Source organism: Nomascus leucogenys, chromosome 3 (genome assembly GCF_006542625.1).
Source record: "Nomascus leucogenys isolate Asia chromosome 3, Asia_NLE_v1, whole genome shotgun sequence".
In the NCBI taxonomy this organism is placed as follows: Eukaryota; Metazoa; Chordata; class Mammalia; order Primates; family Hylobatidae; genus Nomascus; species Nomascus leucogenys.
The window spans coordinates 41487626-41505324 of record NC_044383.1 but is presented as its reverse complement, the minus strand read 5'-3'; the positions used below and the strand labels follow the sequence as shown (position 1 = coordinate 41505324).

At 42.2% G+C, this 17699-nt stretch overlaps 1 protein-coding gene across 11 annotated transcripts in view; it reads right to left on the bottom strand.

Annotated features, from left to right (window-relative positions):
- Nucleotides 1-17699, bottom strand: part of CPEB3 (cytoplasmic polyadenylation element binding protein 3) — a 248131-nt gene that overhangs the window by 49387 nt on the left and 181045 nt on the right. For all 11 annotated transcript variants that reach the window (XM_012505798.2, XM_012505800.2, XM_030809262.1 and 8 more), the window contains one exon: nucleotides 16774-16892. In XM_012505798.2, coding sequence (XP_012361252.1) covers nucleotides 16774-16892 — 119 coding nt within the window. The remainder of the gene's footprint in view (nucleotides 1-16773; nucleotides 16893-17699) is intronic.

Here is a 17699-nt window from a genome sequence, read left to right as displayed (position 1 = left end):
GGGCGGCAGAGCGAGACTCTGTTTCCAAAAAAAAAAAAAAAAAAAAAAAAATGCAGTTCTTTCCGTGTAAATTTTGGCCTGTTTGACTAAATTATCATTCCCTTGACATTTACTACAAAGGCAGATTCACTAATACCATAAAGCATTACTTTTAAATGCCTTCATGAGGACCTACTGCCTTTTACTAATTTTTTCATTTAATACACAATAATTTCCTGACACTGTGAGAACAAAGATTCTAATGACACACACATACACACACACACACACACACACACACAGATGTATCTTTTTCTACACATAATCTCTCTTCTAATCTCATTCCTAATAAAGCAGTTAAGGCAGCTTTGGGACCTGGTAAGGTAATTCCAATCACTTTATGTTAATTGCGTTTGATCATAGATCACTTTATTTTAAAAATGAAAACTATTCTTGTGTAGTATCCAGTGGTCTGCTTTCATGCTCAATTAATTGAGACGGGAAATACAGCCTTTTATCAATAGCTGTAGGTTACCACTGCTCAAAAGAACTCTGCAAAAGATCTCAAACCTTCCTGCTGAGAGCTTTCATTATTGCCTACTGCCTTTTCTGCCCACTCCCCAACCCCCGACCTCACTTCATCACATTGCACACAACCCATTCCTTTATGCTTGGCATTGTAGATTAGGTAAAAATACAGGAAGAGGGCTCAAGACACAATGCTGATTAACCCTATACACGAAACCTACATTTCCCAGCTGCCACCAGAAAACAGTTGCTCAGAGCTGTCACCTCGGCAGAATTAATCAACATAGATGCAGAATTAATCAACATAGAACAATATCAACACACTCTATATACTAAGCAAAAAATAATATTGTGGTACTATCTGTATGAAAAGTTGCACTCACACTCTGGTTTCTCTCTGAAATCTAAGCCCATTCTCACACTAGACCTGTTTCTCCAGACCTCAGGTCCTGATATCCACGTTCTATCCTTCTGGACTTACTCTTTGTTTGGATATATTTTCTGGTCCTGATTTATATATATATATATACACACTTACTTCATTGTAATATCATACTTTATAAGCTAATTCAAATATTTTGTGGAAAGAGAGTATAAATAAAACAACCATTTTAAAATTATCTTTGTTTCTTTAATAATTATTTTTGAGAATAGATGAAATTAGAATTCTGTCCTAATTCAATATAAATTTCCTCTCTCTATACAAAACTGGTCCTCCATATCTGCGGGTTCTGAGTCTGCAAGGCAGGGTCAGCCAATCTCAAATAGAAAACGTTTTTTTTTTTTTGAGATGGAGTCTTGCTCTGTCGCCCAGGCTGGAGTGCAGTGGCACAATCTCAGTCCACTGAAACCTCCACCTCCCAGGTTCAAGCAATTCTCCTGCCTCAGCCTCCTGAGTAGCTAGGGTGTGCCACCACACCTGGCTGATTTTTTTTTTTTTTTTTTTTTAGTAGAGATGGGGTTTCACCATGTTGGTCAGGCTGGTCTCAAACTCTTGACCTCAGGTGATCCACCTGCCTTGGCCTCCCAAAGTGCTGGGATTACAGGCGTGAGCCACCATGCCCAGCCTAGAATATATTTTAAAACAAAAATAACAGTAACAATAATACAAATTTTAAAACTACAGTAGAATGACTATATAGCATTTACATTGTACTAGGTATTATAAGTAATCTAGCGACAATTCAAAGTATATGGGAGGATGCACATAGGTTACATCATTTTATATAAGGGACTTGATCATCCATGGATTTTGGTATCTGAGGGGGGTCCTAGAACCAATCCCTTATGCAAACCTAGGAACAACTGTATAGGGCTAACTCTGTGACTGTGAGAAAGAAGGTGTGTGAATGAAACAACTCTTCCAGTATGTTGTCAAGTAGGCGCTAAAGGGGCAGTAAAAGCCTCAGCATCCTGAGGACAAGTATAAGGATGCTACCCAGAAATAGTGAAGATTCCCTGAAATTATCCTGACATGACTCCAGCACTTCTTCCTGGAGCAGCCTGACCACATTTTCTTGTTAAGGTGACTCTAAAAAGAGGTTGCTGGCCAGGTGCAGTGGCTCATTTCTGTAATCCCAGCACTTTGGGAGGCCGAGGTGGGAGGATCATTTGAGGTCAGGAGTTCGACACCAGCCTGGCCAAAATGGTGAAACCCCATCTCTACTAAAAATACAAAAATTAGCTGGGCCTGGTGGCCGGCACTGGTAATCCCAGCTACTCAGGAAGCTGAGGCAGGAGAATAATCACTTGAATCTGGCAGGCAGAGGTTGCAGTGAGCCAAGATTGTGCCACTGTACTCCAGCCTGGGTGACAGAGTGAGAGCCTGTCTCAAAATAAAATAAAAATTAAAAAAGGGGCTACAATATCCTTTGGGAAGCACCAGCTTTTGGGCCATGCCATGTCCTTATGGTAGGGGTCACACAAACTCAAATGACCATAGGGTCAGACAGGTAGCACAAATGTCAAGCCACATTTGGGTTAGCAGGCAGGCAGTAACACACTGGAGTAAACTACTTCTCAGCTCCAGCAAGTAGTTACCACTTGCCTAAGTATTGTCAGACTTTTTCCATTTTTCAAGAGTGGCTAGAAATTCAGATTTTTAAGTGAAACTTCAAGATTCTAAAATAGGAACTAATTCAAATGTTAAAAGTCACTATACAGGCTAAATAAAACTATCTGCAGACCAGATCTATGCCATGGGCCCCACCCAGTCCATGATCTTTGGCTTGAAGAGTTTAGTTACCACACAGCTCACAGTGATGGAATGTTTTGTTCCATTAGCACATATGAGAGAAAATACAAAAATCATTTTTCTTTAGCTTCTCTCTAAAGCATGTATTCCTATGGAAGCTCTCCTGAGGACTACTTTTGGCTGAAGTACGTATCTTCTAAATTCTTATCTTCTGTTTCATATAACTGCTTATCTCCAAAGGCAAAATCTTTTTAGGAATAAAGACAAAAACCAAACACAGTGCTGAGTGGTATAAATATAATAATTTATACCATATAGTGACTTTAACATCAGCCTTCAAGAAATCTAAAAGAACTTAACATTAATAATATCAACAGTTAGTAGTGAAATCACTAATATTCCTTTTCAAGGTTTCCCAAAGTGTGTTCTGTGGAATTTGGGTCCCTAGGGTTGGTCTGCCAGATAAGCAGTGTTGGGGAAAAGCTGTAGATTATCTTCTCCTTTTTGGAGTTTCATGGCACCCATTAGTGTACTTAATTAAAGGCTCTAAGAAATTCTATAGAAATCTGTTCAGCCAGGCACAGTGGCTCACACCTGTAATCCCAGCACTTTGGGAGGCTGAGGTGGGTGGATCAGCTGAGGTCAGGAGTTTGAGACCAGGCTGACCAATATAGTGAAACCCCATATCTACTAAAAATACAAAATCAGTCAGGCATGGTGGTGCATGCCTGTAATCCCAGCTACTTGGGAGGCTGAGGCAGGAGAATCGCTTGAACCCAGGAAGTGGACGCTACAGTAAGCCAAGATCGCGCCATTGCACTCCAGCCTGGGCAACAAGAGAGACACTCCGCCTCAAAAAAAAAAAAAAAAAAAAAAAAATCTGTTCAATGTTGTTTAACTCAGCATTTCTAAAATTATTTCTATAGACCCCATTTTTTGCATGACACCTATTAATACCTACACTTCCAATAATTCTGCCCTAGTATACCTTACTCTTTTTTTTTGAGATGGAGTTTCACTCTTGTTGCCCAGGTTGGAGTGCGATGGCACGATCTTGGCTCACCACAACCTCTGCCTCCCAGGTTCAACCAATTCTCGTGCCTCAGCCTCCCAAGTAGCTTGGATTACAGGCATGCACCACCACGCCCGGCTAATTTTGTATTTTTAGTAGAGATGGAGTTTCTCTATGTTGGTCAGGATGGTCTCGAAATCAGGTGATTTACCTGCCTCAGCGTGAAGTTTTCAGAAACTTCACTCCATCCCAGGCCTTTTCCTCACTTATTTCTTGCTATTGCTCTGAAAAGTTCACTTCTATAGAGTTTAACTTTAAATGATTAAGAGTATACTAAACTGAAACATTAGATAGCTGTTCAAAGAACTGAAAGTTTTCTGGCTAAACTGTATAAAAGATATGTTACCAAACCAGTTTGGCTATTTTTCTTTTTTTTTTTTTGAGATGGAGTCTGGCTCTGTCAACCAGGCTGGAGTGCAGTGGTACAATCTTGGCTCACTGCAACCTCCATCTCCTGGGTTCAAGCGATTCTCCTGCCTTGGTCTCCCGAGTAGCTGGGATTACAGGCGCCTGCCCCAATGCCCGGTTAGTTTTTGTATTTTTAGTAGAGACAGGGTTTCACCATGTTGGCCAGGCTGGTCTCAAACTCCTGACCTCAAGTGATCCGCCCGCCTCAGCCTCCCAAAGTGCTGGGATTACAGGCGTGAGCCACCATGCCTGGCCCAGTTTGAAATTTTTATCAATAAAGAGTAAAATAATTATAGCTCCATATAAAAACTAAAGTTTCATCCTACTTAAAACTAAAGGTCATTAATAGGGATACAATTAGGTCAAGGGCTAGGAAAAACAAGACATGCAATATGGGTCTCTTCATCATCTTTTTTTTTTTTGAGACAGGGTCTCACTCTGTCACCCAGGCTAGAGTACAGTAGTACATGGAGTACAGGCATGTGCCACCATGCCCAGTTAATTTTTGTATTTTTTGTAGAGACAGGGTTTTGCCGTGTTGCCCAGGCTGATCTTGAACTTAGGAGTCCAAGCAATCCGCCCACCTCGGCCTCCCAGAGTGCTAGGATTATAGGCATGAGCCACTGTGCCTGACCTCTACTATGCGTTATTTCTTTAAACAGAATGCTATATGATAACATCATTTCCTAAAATGAAAATTTCATTGACAATTGACCAGAACCTCTTAGCTAAAATTAAATATAAAATGCATTTTTGGCCAGGCACGGTGGCTCACGCCTGTAATCCCAGCACTTTGGGAGGCTGAGGCAGGTGGATCACCTGAGGTCAGGAGTTCCAGACCAGCCTGGCCAACATGGTGAAACCCTGTTTCTACTAAAAAAAAAAAAAAAAAAAATACAAAAAATTAGCTGGATGTGGTGGCAGGTGCCAATAATCCCAGCTTCTCAGGAGGCTGAGGCAGGAGAATTGCCTGAATCCGGGAGGCGGCTATTGAAGGGAACCGAGATCACGCCATTGCACTCCAGCCTGGGCAGTGAAACTCCGTCTCAAAAAAAAAAAAAAAAAAAAAAGAAGCATTTTTGGCCAGGCATGGTGGCTCATGCCTATATAATCTCAGCATTTTGGAAGGCCAAGGCTGGAGGACCACTTGAGGCCAGGAGTTCGAGACCAGCCTGGGCAGCATAGTGAGACCCTGTCTCTATGAAAACCTTTTCAAAATTAGCTAGGTGTGGTGGCTAAAGTGGGAAGATCGTTTAGGCCCAGGAGTTTGAGGTTGCAGTGAGCTGTGATTAAGCCACTGCACTCCAGCCTGGGCGACAGAACCAGCCCTTGTCTCAGGAAAATATTTTTGTTGTATCTAATTTAATTACAGGATAAGAGAAAACACAATTTTTTGTTTTTGATTTCCCCCCTTGCCGCAGGGAGAAAACATATTTGTTTCCCCCCAGCAGCAAGGAGAAAACATTGTTTTTTTTTTTTTTTTGAGACAGTTTCACTCTTGTTGCCCAGGCTGGAGTGCAATGGCACGATCTCTGCTCACTGCAACCTCCGCCTCCCGGGTTCAAGCGATTCTCATGCCTCAGTCTCTCAAGTAGCTGAGATTACCGGCATGCATCACCACGCCCCACTAATTCTTTTGTATTTTTAGCAGAGACGGGGTTTCTCTATGCTTGTCAGGCTGCTCTCGAACTCCTGACCTCAGGTGATCCGCCCACCTCAGCCTCACAAAGTGCTGGGATTACAGGCATGAGCCACCATACCCAGCCAATAAGAACTGTTTTTGTTTTTTTGTCTTTTTTTTTTTTTTGAGACAGAGTCTCGCTCTGTCACCCAGGCTAGAGCACGGTGGCACCATCTTGGCTCACTGCAAGCTTCGCCTCCCGGGTTCACACCATTCTCCTGCCTCAGCCTCCCAAGTAGCTGGGACTACAGGTGCCCGCCACCACGCCCGGCTAATTTTTTGTATTTTTAGTAGAGAAGGGGTTTCTCCCTGTTAGCCAGGATGGTCTCGATCTCCTAACCTCGTGATCCACCCACCTCGGCCTCCCAAAGTGCTGGGATTACAGGCGTGAGCCACCGTGCCCGGCTAAGAACAGTTTTTTACACAAACCTCAAGACTTCAAATTTCTCAACATAACCACATATCCCTACAGCTAGAGTTCTCTCAGTTACAATTTAGTATTTAGATATTCATCTACCAATAAATATCGTCAAGCTCATTTTTAACATCTCACTCTGTATGGTCCCTTCTTTAGGTTACAACACCCATCACATGAACATCCTATTGCATAGGATTTCATTTTCATCTGTTCATCTCAAGACAGTTCCAAATGGCAAACCATTTGGTTTCAACAGTGCAATCAGGTGGCCAGCTAGGGAAACCACCTGACCAAAGACCCCCCTCAAAGCCGTATGTTGTTTTTCCCAAAAAGGACCTGGTTCAGAGCTCAGCTACTTCCCCCATACTCTGATTTCTTTTTTCCTTTTCCTCTTTTCAGTACCCTTCAAACTCAAGCTCTTTAGGAAAAAAGTCTCCATTTTTCTCTCCCCAATCCTACAATCCTTTTAGTCTACATAAATTGGAAAAACAATACTGCAGAACCATCAGGACTGCTCTCCCCAACAAGCAGCAGCACCCCAGCTCATCCTAATAGCCAGGATGAGTCAGCTAAACCTAGGTCTGCTGACATACAGCTGCAACAGCTCAGTTGTAGTGGTGATGAACTCAGACCCACCCCAGCTGTCAGCAATTCTATTTTAAGCATCACAGACTTCACAAAATGACTGGATTGCCCCAGCAATATCAGAAATAAACTAGTTTGTGGGGTGATGGCTCACACCTGTAATCCCAGCACTTTGGGAGGCCAAGGCAGGTGCATCACTTGAGGTCAGGAGTTCGAGACCAGCCTGGCCAACATGGTGAAACCCCCCCCCCCCCGCCCCGTCTCTACTAAAAATACAAAAATTAGCTGGGCGTGGTGGTATGTGCCTGAAATCCCAGCTACTTAGGATGCTGAGGCAGGAGAATCACTTGAACCTGGAAGGCAGAGGTTGCAGTGAGCCGAGATTATGCCACTGCACTCCAGCCTGGGTGACACAGGGAGACTCTGTCTCAATAAATAAATAAACAAACTAGTTTGTGGTTTGTGAGGCATCTTTATCTCTTCCATGGCATAAGGAGTTGGTTTATTATTAATCACCAAAACTAAGAGCCACAACAATAATTGTGGTTTAGACTCTTTACAGCACACTGATATTGGCATCTCATTTCAACATAATTTTGACCACATAGCTCCCTAACAAATAGGTCAGCCAATTTCAGGAGTTTAGATGCTATCTATTATTCTCAAGTGCTGAAGAGGAAGAGATGCCTTCCCTGCATCTTCTGGGGGTAGTGGAGAGAAAGGAACAGCTAATCAGAATCTTTAGCCTTAATAAGACTTCTATATCCTGGGTAGCTCTATGGGCTTCAGTCAGACCTCCGTCAGGCCTCAAGGCAAAAGGCTGTTAACTCTCACATTCAGACTATTCCTCCCATTCCCTAGATACAAGTAGTCTCCAAGTAGAAATAGAAAATCTTCATCAAAATAGCCAGGATTCTTCCTAGACAGGGAGCCAAAAGTAACCCTAGGAAACTCTTCCACGTCCTCCTTGGATGCTCTAAGTCCACCTCAGGTTTAGGAAACAGTCCAGGTACAAAAAGGAAACTCCTGCCCCTGTCACCAGGCTGCAGAGCCTATTATCTGATGCAAGGAAGCTATAGGCTTTACAACTCCTTTGGGACCTTCAGTTACTGATGAACAATTCGAACAATTCGGTATACTGTTTCATAAGGGCACTCAGTGAAGAAATAGAGCATGCATAAACTGCCCCATGAAAATGGTTATGTATATCTTTGCACTATATTTGATTTAATAAAGCCATTATCAATTAAATGTTATGCCCAGAAGACTCAAGTCAACACTTCTCTAAAGGCTTTTCTGACTGCCTCAGAAACATCTGCGTACTCTGCCCTTTGAGCACTCTCCCCATCACAACTACTCCCTCTAATACTTCTATTCAGCTATTTTAACTTTCAGGTTTTCAGAGCATCTGCGGCTCCTTAGGTCACTTACTGGTCATATGTCTATTTCCCTCTATTGGACTCTAAGATCCTCTAAGGCTGAAACCATATATTTGTGTGGATCCCAACTGCCCAGCACAGTGCCTAACCATTAGTGAGTGCTCTGTGCAAGTTTGGTGTGTAAACAAATGTTTTCCTGAGGTGCTGACACTGGTGTCACAAAACATGTCCAGCAGCTGCTCTTCTACAGCTCCCAGATCACTCTCCTCACTCCACTGAGAGCTACCTTCCAGGGGTAGGAAAATAGGGTATATTTGGTCACCAGTGGATGCCCAAGGTCTTGGGCTTAATGAATGCAAATTTCTGATGCCACTAGGTGAGACCCACTCAATGATCAGAATTATCTAGTGTTCATCATCACTGTTGATGCTGCTTCGTCACTCAGAAAGCATAAACATGATAGCCGATTCCCTTTTGAAAGAAAAATCACTTTTGTGCACTTACATTGCACTACTATGCTAGGCATTTTACAGTCACACTTAAACAGCACCACACCATATGCTCTAAAAATTATCCCTGCTTTAGAGCTAAGGAAGCTAAGGATCAGAAGAGTGAAGTCATCTTGGAACTGAACTCCAGGTTTATAAAACAGTCTACATGTACGCTTTCCACTAAAATCATGTTGTGTGCCTGCAAGGCTCCCTGTCCTCCAGGCTACTGGCCACCAGTCACAGCTTCCAGATAGGCTCCTGGACAAGTCAGCATGAATTTTTACTAGTGAGTGATTAACCACTCTTTTTTCTCCAAACTCTTTATGCCTATTTGCAATGCATCAAGAAATGACCAATGGACATTTGTTGGACCTACTAACAAAACTAGCAGTTAGCAAAGCTTGAGAAAAATGAGTTATCAGTGAAACTAGCACTGTAACCAGCTATTTTAACTTTCAGGTTCACAGTCTCAGGCAATCTTGTACTCCAGCCAGACAACTTTGTCCAATGTCTACATAAATGTGAACTTTCAGCTCCATGGTACTAGGACAAGGATGTTGTTACTGGCATGCTGATTACTAAAACTCTTGAGAGGAACGTACACATAAAAGTTCAGGTTACCTAAGTTTTTCCTGGGAAGATGCCTATTCTTTGAATGAGCTTCATGGAATACTAATTCCACAGGAATCTGCACGAGTATCATCCCCAAAGCAGGTATGTAAAATGCTGGATTAAACAATTTTACACAAATGTATATATCGTAAGACTTCTCAGAACCTTAATATATCAATGTTTCCCAAATGATTTTGGCTAAGGAAACTTTAATTAAAAGACAAAATGGATATACAATGCACAAAGTAAGTGCTCAAAAAATGACACCTACTACCATTACGAGGAAACCGTTTGTCAATGATCCTCTCAAGAGATTAGTCTTTGATGGGACAAGTATTCTTCAGAACACACTCTGGAAAACACTGAACATTATCCCTTAAGGGGTGGCATTGGCTATTTTGTCCACTAACTACCATTTAGTACAATGGAAATGCAACATTCCTTTTTTTTTTTTTTTTTTGAGACAGAGTCTCATTCTGTCATCCAGGCTGGAGTGCAGTGGCACGATCTTGGCTCACTGCAAGCCCCACCTCCCAGGTTCACACCATTCTCCTGCCTCAGCCTCCTGAGTAGCTGGAACTACAGGCACCCACCACCACGCCCAGCTAAATTTTTTATATTTTTAGTAGAGACGAGGTTTCACCATGTTAGCCAGGATGGTCTTGATCTCCTGACCTCATAATCCGCCTGCCTTGGCTCCCAAAATGCTGGGATTATAGGCGTGAGCCACCACGCCCGGCCAGAAATGCAACATTTTTTAGACCTCCCTGAAAAAAAATACAGCTTCCAAAGATTCAAGCACTAAGAAACTCTGGACCAATTTGCAGATTCAGAGACCACGGCAAAAAAAAATCAAATGTATAATGAATAGGAGATATTTCTCTCACTTTGGAAAAGAAATTCCTTCTTTGAAGAAAATTCCTATGATGGAAGTTGTCCAAACCATGATTTCTTTCTTTTCTTTTCTTTTTTTAGAGAGACAGGGGTCTCGCTGTTGCCTATGCTGGAGTGCACTGGTGTGATCACAGCTCACTGCAGCCTCAAACTCCTGATCTCAAGCAATCCTCCTGCCTCAGCCTCCTAAAATGCTGAGATTACAGGTGAGAGCCACTGTGCCCAGCCCCAAACCACAATTTAGACCAAGAATTCAAGAAACAAATAAATTAAGATCAGAAATGCTAAAGATTTCCGAGGTGGGATATGACACACATGCTGAGATGGCTTAGACGTGAATTCTAAGATGGACATACAAAACCAGATTCAAATGGGCCAAGATAAAATTATAGTTATGAGTTAAGAGGTACTAAACAAAGAATGAAATACCTTTAGTAAATACAACACAAATGAAGGACTGAGACAATCAAGGTGTTCTATAACTTAGTCTCTATCTATGTTGCCTAATTTAATTTCTCTCTATTCCCTTTCATATATTTGTGCTCCATCTAACCAACCTAAATATTCTCCATTCATGTCACACCATTTCCCATTTTTGTGTTCATGTTTTTGCGTTTCTCTCAAATTTTTATTCCCTATACTTCTACCCTTCTCTTGGCCAACTCCACATTCTCCTCATCCTTCAAGCCTAATTCAAATGACACTTCATCCAGGAAGTTTTCTTTCATCATTCTAGGTATAGATGAACTTTCCAAAGTATATAATCTGTATCTTATTCTTTTGTTTTATCTTTGTTACCTTGGCAAATATTTGAGAACCTCTTATGTGCTAGGTTCTATAGACACTGTGTATTTATATACTTGTTTTGTGGGGTTTTTTTTTTGTTTTTTTTTTTTTTGAGACTGAGTCCTGCTCTGTTTCCCAGGCTGGAGTGCAGTAGCCCAATCTCAGCTCACTGCAACCTCTGCCTCCCGGGTTCAAGCAATTCTCCTGCCACAGCCCACCAGTAGCTGGGATTACAGGTGTCCGCCACCATGCCTGGCTAATTTTTGTATTTTTATTTTATTTATTTATGAGATGGAGTCTCGCTCTGCCGCCCAGGCTGGAGTGTGATGGTGCAATGTCGGCTCACTGCAACCTCTGCCTCCTGGGTTCAAGCGATTCTTGTGCCTCAACCTCCCGAGTAGCTGGAATTAGAGGCGCCCACCACCACACCCAGCTAATTTTTGTATTATTAATAGAGACAGGATTTTACCATGTTGGCCAGGCTGGTCTCGATCTCCTGACCTCAAGTGATCCACCCAGCTCAGCCTCCCAAAGTGCTGGGATTACAGGCATGAGCCACTGCACCCAGCCTATACTTATTTTATCTATGCATTATACTATTAACCTTTTTTTTTTTTTTTTTTGGCTATTCCCTCATTACCATTTAATTAACTTTTAGACACAAGATTTTATATCAACTCACAGTATGTTCTGATTCATAGTAACCAGTACTGTGCCTTAACCATGGCAGGTACTCAAACGTGGTCTGAAGGAAGGCACACCATTTTAAAAAGATGGCTCTAGGCCGGGCGCGGTGGCTCAAGCCTGTAATCCCAGCAGTTTGGGAGGCCGAGGCGGGCGGATCACGAGGTCAGGAGATCGAGACCATCCTGGCTAACACGGTGAAACCCTGTCTCTACTAAAAATACAAAAAATTAGCCGGGCGTGTTGGCGGGCGCCTGTAGTCCCAGCTCCTCAGGAGGCTGAGGCAGGAGAATGGCGTGAACCCGGGAGGCGGAGCTTGCAGTGAGCTGAGATCGCGCCACTGCACTCCAGCCTGGGTGACACAGCAAGACTCCGTCTCAAAAAAAAAAAAAAAAAAAAAAAAAAAAAAAAAGATGGCTCTAGATGGGGCTGGAGATAGCTACAATAATAGGTAACATTCACGATACATGATGTGATGATCAGGGAAGCATTCATGAAAGAGATGGCATTTGTGAGGAGTCTTTAAGGGTAGGCATTAGAAATTGAGATGGGAGGCCAGGTGCGGTGGCTCATGCTTGTAATTCTAGCACTTTGGGAGTCCAGGGCGGGTGGATCACCTGAGGTGAGGAGTTCGAGACCAGCTTGGCCAACATGGTGAAACCCCGTCTCTACTAAAAATACAAAAATTATCCAGATGTGGTGACACATGCCTGTACCTGGGAGACTGAAGCAGGTGAATCACTTGAACTCAGAAGGCAGAGGTTGCAGTGTGCTGAGATCATGCCACTGCACTCCAGCCTAGGCAAAAGAGCAAGACTCTGTATCAAAAAAAAAAAAAAAAAAAAAGAAAGAAAAAGGAAGGAAGGAAGGAAGAAAGGAATTGAGATGAGAGCATAGATATTTCCGTTTGGTTAAAATATGGGGTTCAGAAGGAAAGCAGAAAAGGGCAAAATTGGAAAAAAGTTGAGGCTAGACTGGGAAGGTCTTAAATAGCTGGGAAAAGGATCTGGACTGCTTTTGTAACCAAAGAGGAGTGACTGAAAAGTGCTACAGATCCCACTCATATACAAACAGGGGGAGGAGGAAACACCAGAATGACAGACACATGGGACATAATTAAAAACTGAAGAATTAAATTGGCCTTTATTTCCAGATTCCTTATTCTTACCATTCTTTTCAAATTTGTTTTTCAAGTTTTAAGTGGATGACCACATTACCTGAGCAATAACGTAAAGAACGGATCCCCACATAAGCATACTTTAGTTTGGTAATATGGTTTTTAAATTTATAGCAAAATCACTCTGTTGTATTTCAGGATATAGAGAAATTGTGATCGTGCTATAAATAAATCATAAGGAGCAGGAAGCAGGAGACTCCTCTGATAATCCTTTCAAGGTGTTTGCTATCCCACATCTCTGGCCAACATGTTCTAGAACCTTAAATAGCTCCTTCTCCACCTTCTTTTGAAGATTACTCTTTTTCAGCCCCTATCTCTGCTAGACCTTCTAGGTCCCTTGCTCTATTAGCTTGCTGTCTTGAACCTTCAGGTTCAATCTATTAATATAGTCAAAAAATAGAGTCACTTTGATGAGAGGGACCACTGTGCACAATGTCTGCCTGCTTCACTGGAACCCTTGCACATGGACACAGCTGTCTTCTGATATGCCTGGGATACCTGAGCTATGAAACTCCTCTTACCAGAGAAGGAAAAAAAAATCATAGATCTAGAAGCTCCTCAATACCTCCTCTTGCTCTTGCCAATTTGTCTTCCCATTCTTTGGAACTGAGGAAGTCAACTAATTAGGCCATAAATACAGTTCCTTCTGCAATCTTTCAGGACCAGACCTATACACAGAATAGTCTGAGTTGAGTAATTTAATAAGAAGTAGTCACTGACGAAAAATATCTCCTTAATACAACCTGAAATCCACAAATTTGGAATTCAAGTTAAAAAAAAACCAAGTATGATCCTGGACAAGATAGGTGAAAGGAGACCTCACTATCAGGTTCTACATTAGCAAAACAATCTGATTAATCTATTCCAAAGGGAACAGGAGTTTGAGGGGAAATGATGAGAAAGAAAGATAAAGGGTAGAAAATCTGCAAGGTCATTTTAGAACATGGTGTATTTCCAAGAAGAAATCCAGGGAGGGTCAGAAAAAATGAAACAACGGAACAAGGGCACTGGGATCCTGAAAGGTAGAAAAGGCTAGCCAAGCCAAAAGCTTGGAGCAAGGAAGCGCCATGGCTCAAAAAAAGTTTGGTGAATGAGCGCCAAAGGTTGACTTTGCCTTGAGCTACTGCCAAGGTCCTCATTTACTTCCAAAGGTTCAACACAGTTCTTACTTTTTTTCCCCTCATGGGAGCATGCACAATGAGGTGGAATGTACCAGAACCTAGGTAGGGACGTATGAATAAATGAGGCGGGGGGTGGTGGTGGGGTGGTAGATGTGGAGCTAAAACCAAGTAAGAGAAGGTTTCAAAAATAAGAGACAAAAGAGTGGAACCCAAAATAGGATCCAGTTCATTAAAATTGCAGGTGTTTGGGGACTTTTAAGTTTCCTATCCTAAGTTTTACTAAAATTGTTTATGCTGGAAATTCTGAGTATGCCTGGGTCAAAGAAATGTGTGATTGGCAGTCGCCATTCAGAATTCACCAAGCTACAGTAAAACTGCTGCACTTGAGCTCAGAAAATGAAAACTGTAATAAGGCAGAATTTGCCAAAACACAAACAGTGAAAGTTAGTTTCCCCATAAATATTTCCAAAACAGATAATTCTACTAATTATTTTCAAAAGTCCTTCAATCCAAGGATAATACATGTGTTTCTACTGAAAACACTCAAGAGTAATGGCATTGTCACCACAACACCTCCATCTGACCCCTACTGCTGCTCACTCCCTGCTCAAGAGACATCCCGTCCAGCTGAAGGCTTGTCCCACAAGGCATATTATTCCCCTTCCCTACAGAGCCAGTGACATGATTCTTCCAAGGTATATAAACTCTGTGTGTTCATCTCTAGCTTCTTAACCTGCATGGACATAACTATTTCAATGTGTACTACTATCCCTCTGCCTTTTTATGTAGAAAAATTTATTTCTAATCCTCTCCTACAGTGTGTGACCTTAAACCTTCCTAGCTCACTCCAGCTTCTCTCCAACTGGCATGCCAGTAGCAGAGGCTCTCTGGAGGTTGAGAATTTACCTCTCAGATATCTGACCCTACCAAATTGGGTACAGATTTTTTTTGTTTGTTTGTTTGAGACAGTCTCGCTCTGTCGCCCAGGTTGGAGTGCAATGACGTGATCTCGGCTCACTGCAACCACCGCCTCCCAGGTTCAAGCGATTCTACTGCCTCAGCCTCCTAAGTAGCTGGGATTACAGGCACATGCCACCACTCCCAGCTATTTTTTTGTATTTTTAGTAGAGAAGGGGTTTCACCATGTTAGCCAGGATGGTCTTGATCTCCTGACCTCGTGATCCGCCCGCCTTGGCCTCCCAACGTGCTGGGATTACAGGCGTGAGCTACCGTACCTGGCTGGGTACAGATTTTTTGTGTGTGTGGAGGGGGGCTTGTTTCTTCTTTGGGTACAGACTTTCCAAACTCATACTACTCCAAAATTTGGCAACAGTCTCCAAATTTGAAAATTACAGTGGCACTTTTATACTGGCTAAAATCCCTGCCTCTTTTTCCACATCATTTGCTTACTCTCCAATGAATACTCTCAATATCCCCATTCTTTAGTAGTTCTCTCTTCTGCTTTAAGTGCTGCACTCTCCCCTTTATAGGTGGTCAAGTCTCAACATCATTTTTTAGCAAACAGTTGTAAACCCTGTTCAAGATGTCATCATCCTTCTCAACAGATATTGCCATGTAGCTGAGTTCTAATCTTGCTCTGTTGAATCCTATGTAGGACTGACAACATTAGCCAGTTAAATTTGTACAAGTATCTGACCTCTACCAAATGCTTTCACATTCATTTTCCTCTTATCTGAGCCTCTCAACAACCCAGGGAAGAATGATTATTCTTCCCATTTTCCAGGTGAGGAAACCATAGTTCAGCAAGGATTAGATGATTTATTCAAAGCCAAGCAGATATTTCAATGCAAGAGTCAACACTCAAAACTTCTATATTCAATCCAACTATTTCCCCATGTACATTTCTGAAAATAAACCTAGCTGCTAAGTAGGCCCCACACTTCCAGTGCTAGTCATACAGAGGCCGCTGCAGGCCCTGTGGTATATACAGCTCTGGTCTCTTGCCCACTCTGTGTCATATTTTGACTCTATTTGCCACACCTAGCACCAAGCCTTGACACACAAACTCACCTCACCCTACCCCTGCCAACTTCCCACAGATCCCTACTTCTGTCACATAAATGAAGTTATTTTATTCTGCTCTGAACATGATCTTGCCCCTTCTCCACTGATAGCTCTTCTGCCAGAGAAAGGACACAATCTTCCTCCCTTATCCAGTGACTTATTCATACCCTGGCTCAGAAGCCACAAACTCTTAACCACAAACTCTGAATTATGGTTTTAGCTCCACGTTCTCTGCCCTTCTCCTCTCCTGCTCTGTTGAAACTATCCATTTTAGAGTGTAAGCTCCTGACCTAGAAGGCTCTATTTAACTAGCTGAGGGTACCACCCAGCACAATGCCTTGCATTCAGAGGCACATAAACATCAACAATTATGACCTTTTTCAAAAATAAATAACTCCTGTCCTTGATCTGAAATAATGACGGAAACCAGCTGCCAAAACCGCTAAGAGCATTATTTACCTCAATTCAGAATTTCTGAATAGGAATTAGCTTAAAAGAGCTGTAAGTGAAAGACAAGGACATATTTGTTTACACACAGTCCCAAAGGTATAAAATGAAATACTGAGTAATTTGTTATTAGTTTCCCATCACCAACGAAAGTCCAACTCTACTGCATAGCAAGGCCAAGCTGGGTAAGAGGATCCTAGTTACCAGCATTTCCATTATCAGAAAGAGGAGGTCGGCTATTCCAACAGCATATGTGCTCTGGAAAAGCAACAGCTGGCCATATATTACTTACTGGCTTATCCTTGATGGTGGGGCTTGACACACACAGGTACAGTTTCCCATCTTCTTCTAGGCAGGCATCTATCAAAGCTTGTACCGAGCTTTCCTCCTGGAACAGCAGAAAGGCATAGCCTTGGGGAGAGCAAAAACAAAAGGGTGGAGGAAGAATCAGTACATTAAACTCAAAGTACCAATTACAAATTACCTGTTGTTTCATTTTGGCAAATTCTTACTAAAATCTAAGAAGTTCAAGTGGGACAAAGGGACTTTGTCCAGGAACTAAGTTAGGTGCTCATTGATATTACCTTGTTTAATTTTTACAATTACTCACAGGAGCAAGTTTAGAACACATCTATGGAATTTCCACTAAATACATCTGGTTATCCTTAATGAGGGCAGGTGGACTCACCATTGGCCTTAGCCACAACTAACAAGCAGCCAGGAAACAAGCACCACCTGCTTTCCAATTTCTACAACGCTCTAGGCTGGCCACATGCCACAGGGATAAACCTTGAAAATATTACGCTAAGTGAAAGAAGCCAGACAAAGTATGTCCAGAACCAGCAAATCTATCAAGACAAAAATAGATTAGTGGCTGCCTAGGACGGGGAAGCTGGAGGGAATAAGCACTGAGTTTCTTTTTGGGATGATAAATTTCCTAAAATTGATTGTGGTGATGACTGCACAACTCTGTAAATATGCTGAAAACCACTGACATGCACATGTCACATTGGTGAGTTGTATGGTATGTGAATGATATTTTAACAAAGCTTTTTAAAAAAAAGCTTTGTTGACACACAAACACACACACAAAAAGCTTCAAAAAAAGTTTTTAAAAGGGCCAACAATAAGCTGGTGTGCTTTTGCCTGCTATTTCTGATGATGGTGCTCTGCTTCTCTAAGAGATACCCTCTTGGCAGAGTACAGTAGGTCTAGAAA